The 7,071-nt window shown below is 48.1% G+C and overlaps 1 protein-coding gene across 1 annotated transcript; it reads left to right on the plus strand.

Moving 5' to 3' along the window:
- The first annotated feature begins 3,551 nt into the window (after positions 1 to 3,551).
- LOC139372387 (uncharacterized) lies at positions 3,552 to 4,391 on the plus strand. Its single transcript, XM_071112097.1, has one exon. It carries the CDS (start codon positions 3,552 to 3,554, stop codon positions 4,389 to 4,391), a length of 840 nt encoding a protein of 279 aa, XP_070968198.1.
- The last annotated feature ends 2,680 nt before the right edge of the window (positions 4,392 to 7,071 follow it).

Consider the following 7,071-nt stretch of genomic DNA (forward strand, 5'->3'; position numbering starts at 1 on the left):
CGGCTTTCTATTCCGCAACAAAGCCTCCTTCACTCACGCCGCCAAACTTACCCTAGTAAAACTGACTATCCTACCGATCCTCGACTTCGGCGATGTCATCTACAAAATTGCTTCCAACACTCTACTCAGCAAACTGGATGCAGTTTATCACAGTGCCATCCGTTTTGTCACTAAAGCACCTTATACTACCCACCACTGCGACTTGTATGCTCTAGTCGGCTGGCCCTCGCTACATATTCGTCGCCAGACCCACTGGCTCCAGGTCATCTACAAGTCCATGCTAGGTAAAGCTCCGCCTTATCTCAGTTCACTGGTTACGATGGCAACACCCATCCGTAGCACGCGCTCCAGCAGGTGTATCTCACTGATCATCCCTAAAGCCAACACCTAATTTGGCTGCCTTTCGTTCCAGTTCTCTGCTGCCTGTGACTGGAACGAATTGCAAAAATCGCTGAAGTTGGAGACTTTTATCTCCCTCACCAACTTCAAACATCTGCTATCTGAGCAGCTAACCGATCGCTGCAGCTGTACATAGTCTATTGGTAAATAGCCCACCCATTTTCACCTACCTCATCCCCATACTGTTTTTATTTATTTATTTTTCTGCTCTTTTGCACACCAATATCTCTACCTGTACATAACCATCTGATCATTTATCACGCCAGTGTTAATCTGCATAATTGTAATTATTCGCCTACCTTCTCATGCCTTTTGCACACAATGTATATAGACTCCCCTTTTTTCTACTGTGTTATTGACTTGTTAATTGTTTACTCCATGTGTAAATCTGTGCTGTCTGTTCACACTGCTATGCCTTATCTTGGCCAGGTCGCAGTTGCAAATGAGAACTTGTTCTCAACTAGCCTACCTGGTTAAATAAAGGTGAAATAAAAAAATAAAAAATTAATGGCACCTGTTTGAACTTGTTATCAGTATAAAAGACACCTGTCCACAACCTCAAACAGTCACACTCCAAACTCCACTATGGCCAAGACCAAAGAGCTGTCAAATGATACTAGAAACAAAATTGTAGACCTGCACCAGGCTGGGAAGACTGAATCTGCAATAGGTAAGCAGCTTGGTTTGAAAAATCAACTGTGGGAGCATTTATTAGGAAATGGAAGACATACAAGACCACTGATAATCTCCCTCGATCTGGGGCTCCACACAAGATCTCACCCCGTGGGGTCAAAATGATCACAAGAACAGTGAGCAAACATCCCAGAACCACACGGGGAGACCTAGTGAATGACCTGCAGAGAGCTGGGACCAAAGTAACAAAGCCTTCCATCAGTAACACACTATGCCGCCAGGGACTCAAATCCTGCAGTGCCAGACGTGTCCCCCTGCTTAAGCCAGTACATGTCCAGGCCCGTCTGAAGTTTGCTAGAGAGCATTTGGATGATCCAGAAGAAGATTGGGAGAATGTCATATGGTCAGATGAAACCAAAATATAACTTTTTGGTAAAAACTCAACTCGTCGTGTTTGGAGGACAAAGAATGCTGAGTTGCATCCAAAGAACACCATACCTACTGTGAAGCATGGGGGTGGAAACATCATGCTTTGGGGCTGTTTTTCTGCAAAGGGACCAGGACGACTGATCCGTGTAAAGGAAAGAATGAATAGGGCCATGTATCGTGAGATTTTGAGTGAAAACCTCCTTCCATCAGCAAGGGCATTAAAGATGAAACGTGGCTGGGTCTTTCAGCATGACAATGATCCCAAACACACCGCCCGGGCAACGAAGGAGTGGCTTCGTAAGAAGCATTTCAAGGTCCTGGAGTGGCCTAGCCAGTCACCAGATCTCAACCCCATAGAAAATCTTTGGAGGGAGTTGAAAGTCCGTGTTGCCCAGCAACAGCCCCAAAACATCACTGCTCTAGAGGAGATCTGCATGGAGGAATGGGCCAAAATACCAGCAACAGTGTGTTAAAACCTTGTGAAGACTTACAGAAAACTTTTGACCTCTGTCATTGCCAACGAAGGGTATATAACAAAGTATTGAGATAAACTTTTGTTATTGACCAAATACTTATTTTCCACCATAATTTGCAAATAAATTCATAAAAAATCATACAATGTGATTTTCTGGATTTTTTCTCATTTTGTTATCATTGTCATAGTTGAAGTGTACCTATGATCAAAATTGCAGGCCTCTCTCATCTTTTTAAGTGGGAGAACTTGCACAATTGGTGGCTGACTAAATACTTTTTTGCCCCACTGTATATGCCATTCAGCAGACACTTTTGTCCAAAGTGATTTATAGTCTGCTCATGCGTACGTTTTACATATGGGTACCTCCAGCATGAGCTGAACCCACAAACCTTGACGTTGTAATCCCCATGCTCAACCGACGGAGCCACATTGGACCACTTGAAGATAATCATTGTACCCTCTAAACAGCTGTGAAATATTTGTTCCATAATATTGTATTTTCAGTTGTTTGAAGCTGGTGTACAAAACCGAAAGCAAGAGGAGGCAAAAAGGAAACTTAAGAAACAGCGCACATAGAACATCTACCGCTTCGTAGACTTGCTTTCCATGGGAATGTCAGATCTATAACTGCTGTTTCTATGGGAATTTGGTCAGGTCGCCCAAAAAGTTACATATTGCATCTTTAACTCTGGTGCCCTCCCCTCCTCTCCTCGTAACGCCTCTTCTCTCTCCTCTTCTTCCAGCGCCTGGCCTCTCCTCTCAGCGCCTGGCCTGGCCTCGCCTCTCCTCTCTCCTCTACTTCCAGCACCTGGCCTTGCCTCACCTCTCCTCTCCTCTCCTTCCAGCACCTCGCCTCACTTCTTCTCTCCTCTCTTCCAGCACCTGGCCTCTCCTCTCCTTCCAGCGCCTGGCCTCACCTCTCCTCTCCTCTCTCCTCTCCTTCCAGCGCCTGGCCTCACCTCTTCTCTCCTCTCTCCTCTCCTTCCAGCGCCTGGCCTCACCTCTCCTCTCCTCTCCTTCCAGCGCCTGGCCTCACCTCTTCTCTCCTCTCTTCCAGCACCTGGCCTGGCCTCTCCTCTCCTTCCAGCGCCTGGCCTCACCTCTCCTCTCCTCTCTCCTCTCCTTCCAGCGCCTGGCCTCACCTCTTCTCTCCTCTCTTCCAGCACCTGGCCTGGCCTCTCCTCTTCTGTCCTCTCCTCCGATGTCCTGCCCACCTTTCCTCTGAAGTCTTCCTGTGACCTTCACCAGTCTCTAGCCACGAGGTGGTTTATCGTTGTTCTTTGAGATCAATGACTCCACAGACCACTGCCTGGAAACAGCAGCTTTAGCATCAGCTTGATTTGGTCACAGAGAGCAAGAGAGGTAGAGAGAAAGTGAAAATGCAGAAACCCAGATGAGGTGAGCTCTTTCGGGGCAGTCGGCAGTAGGAGTTGGTGGAGCGCTTCAGTGTTAATGTCCTCCATTATGTTTCTGGGGTTGGCCGAAGCTCCCACCGCAGCTCCTAAGTGATTGGCTTTCTGCTTGGCGGGGTACGAGGGAGGGCGCCGCTCGTAGCTGGTTAGAGTCAGACCCTCGCTCTGTTGTTCTAAAAACCATTAAGAGAAGGTGAAGAATGATGGCTTCCACCTCTGTGGCCAGGGGTACTCCATCACCCCCTAACCCAGCCTCTCGGCCACCCTACCTCCCAGCCTCCCAGCCCCCCTACCTCCCAGCCTCCCTACCTCCTAGCCTCCCAGCCGCCCTACCTCCCAGCCTCCCAGCCACCCATTCTTCCAGCCACCCAGCCTCCCTGCCAACCAGCCTCCCTGCCAACCAGACATCAAGCCTCCCTGCCAACGAGCCTCCCTGCCAACCAGACATCAAGCCTCCCTGCCACCCAGCCATCCTGCATTCCTGTCTTTCAGCCTCCTATTCTTCTAGCCTCCCTGCCACCAAGCCTTCTTCCTGCAACCCAACCTCCCAGCCTTCCAGCTGCTCACCCAGCCTCCCTGTCTCTTACCCAGGCTCCCTGCCTCTCACCCAGCCTCCCTGCCTCTCACCCAGCCTCCCTGTCTCTTACCCAGCCTCCCTGCCTCTTACCCATCCTCCCTACCTCTTCCCCAGCCTCCCTGCCTCTTACCCAGCCTCCCTGGCTCTTACCCAGCCTCCCTGCCTCTTACCCAACCTCCCAGCTTTCCAGCTGCTCACCCAGCCTCCCTCTCTCTTCCCCAGCCTCCCTGCCTCTTACCCAGCCTCCCTACCTCTTCCCCAGCCTCCCTGCCTCTCACCCAGCCTCCCTGCCTCTTACCCAGCCTCCCTGCCTCTTACCCAGTCTCCCTGCCTCTTACCCAGCCTCCCTGCCTCTTACCCAGCCTCCCTGCCTCTTACCCAGCCTCCACAGACAGAGAGCTCCAGCCAAACTCTGTATTCCCACCGCTGTCCTGTGAAAACCCAACAGGAGGAAAGACACATTTGAAAACATACATTTGAGGTAACATCAATTCCAGCATGGATTCAACTCATTCCATTCAGTGTTTTTTCTGGGTAAAAAATAATTAATAGCGGGCCTCTAAGTCTCTGCATTGCCGTGCTAGCCCGTTCAAAGTCACTTAAATCTTCTGTCTTGCCCATTCACTCTCAATGGCATGCATACAATCCATGTCTCAATTGTCTCAAGGCTTAAAAAAAATCTTTAACCTGTCTCCTCTCCTTCATCTACACTGATTGAAGTGGATTTAATAGGTGACATTAATGCGGGATCGTAGCTTCCACCTGGAATCACGTGGTCAGTCCATTTCAGTTCCTAATGTTTTGTACACTCAGTATGTATGAAAACAGCTACAAACTCCATAATCTACAGATGGCACCACACTCTGTGATTAAAAGGGCAACACACTCCGTGATTTAAAGGGCAACACAATCCGTGATTAAAAGGGCAACACACTCCGTGATTAAAAGGGCAACACACTCCGTGATTAAAAGGACAACACACTCCGTGATTAAAAGGGCAACACACTCCGTGATTAAAAGGGCAACACACTCCGTGATTAAAAGGTAAAAGGGCAACACACTCCGTGATTAAAAGGACAACACAGTCCGTGATTAGAAGGGCAACACACTCCGTGATTAAAAGGGCAACACACTCCGTGATTAAAAGGGCAACACACTCCGTGATTAGAAGGGCAACACACTCCGTGATTAAAAGGGCAACACACTCCGTGATTAAAAGGGCAACACACTCCGTGATTAAAAGGGCAACACACTCCGTGATTAAAAGGGCAACACACTCCGTGATTAAAAGGGCAACACACTCCGTGATTAAAAGGTAAAAGGGCAACACACTCCGTGATTAAAAGGGAAACACACTCCGTGATTAAAAGGTAAAAGGGCAACACACTCCGTGATTAAAAGGACAACACAGTCCGTGATTAAAAGGGAAACACACTCCGTGATTAAAAGGTAAAAGGGCAACACACTCTGTGATTAAAAGGGCAACACACTCCGTGATTAAAAGGGCAACACACTCCGTGATTAAAAGGGAAACACACTCCGTGATTAAAAGGTAAAAGGGCAACACACTCTGTGATTAAAAGGGCAACACACTCTGTGATTAAAAGGGCAACACACTCCGTGATTAAAAGGGAAACACACTCCGTGATTAAAAGGACAACACAGTCCGTGATTAAAAGGTAAAAGGGCAACACACTCCGTGATCTCTGTTGCCTGAAGTTATGGAAAATGGGTTCGCTTTGATAGTTGCATTGGGCATACATTTTCTTAGCTTAAAAAACCTACAGATTAGGATTTAATTTGATCACCCTTTTGTTGCTGAGAATTTCCCTGGCCCGCAGGAAATGCAGATGAGCTTTGGCATTTACATAAATTTACTGAAAACCCGCACTAAACACACATTATTATATTATATTACACATTACACACATTATTAATATTAACAGTATACCACTTTTCATGTAGCCTCATTTTGACCAGCTACATCAACTAACCACCAATCAAGCAACATTTATGGACTAAACGTTCAAATCCTGTTGCTGCAGGATTATTTTGCAGTGACAATACAGGTCAAATGAAGATCCTACATCTGTAGCTACTCTACATTGACAGATTCAGCCACAACCAGATGATAATAATAACACAGATCTCAACAGCTTGCTCTTCAGTAGACGAAAACAGACATTTATAGGAATATTTGAAGAATGTTTTAAAATAATTTACAAGTGTCTCAGTTCAAGTAACATCTACTTGACAGGATCCATTCACTCCTGAAGTGATACAGAAGTGATAACCAATTGAAAGTATCTGTCATGAAGTGTTCATTTAGGCCTGCTTTCATTTCGGAGGAGGGGGGATAATTGGTAGCAGCAGTGAATACTCATGTCTCAGTGCTGTGATGGGCTGTGCCCCAAATGACACCCTATTCCTTACATAGTACACTATGGGCCCTGGTCTAAAGTAGTGCACTATATAGGGGATAGGGTGCTAGTTGGCACTCAACGTGGAGTGACAGCTAAAGAGCAGCTGGGAGGAGAGCAATCTAACTAAACCTCACTGTCACCATGCTACAGCGAGGCAGACAGGGAGGTGTGTGTGCGTGTGTGTGTGTGTGTGTCTTTGCATGAGTATGTGCATGTGCCCATGCATGTGTATCTTTGTGTGCGTGTGTGCGTCCATGTGAATGCGTGAATGTTAACATACACATCCACACAGACACTCATGTGGCGGGGGGAGGCTAAACAGAGATGGAGAGACAACCTGACCAGTGACGAGAATAGTGTCCATACATGAAATGGGTCTGGGAATGAACCGGGAATTAACCGGGAATGGGTCTGGGAATGGGTCTGGGAATGGGTCTGGGAATGAACCGGGAATGGGTCTGGGAATGAACCGGGAATGGGTCTGGGAATGAACCGGGAATGGGTCTGGGAATGGGTCTGGGAATGAACCGGGAATGGGTCTGGGAATGAACCGGGAGAGAAAGGGGCAGAAGGGGAGCGAGGGACGGGGAGAGAGAGGGGCAGAAGGGGAGCGAGGGACGGGGAGAGAGAGGGGCAGAAGGGGAGCGAGGGACGGGGAGAGAGAGGGGCAGAAGGGGAGCGAGGGATGGGGAGAGAGAGGGGCAGAAGGGGAGCGAGGGATGG

The sequence above is a fragment of the Oncorhynchus clarkii genome, chromosome 18 (genome assembly GCF_045791955.1).
Source record: "Oncorhynchus clarkii lewisi isolate Uvic-CL-2024 chromosome 18, UVic_Ocla_1.0, whole genome shotgun sequence".
Taxonomy (NCBI): Eukaryota; Metazoa; Chordata; class Actinopteri; order Salmoniformes; family Salmonidae; genus Oncorhynchus; species Oncorhynchus clarkii.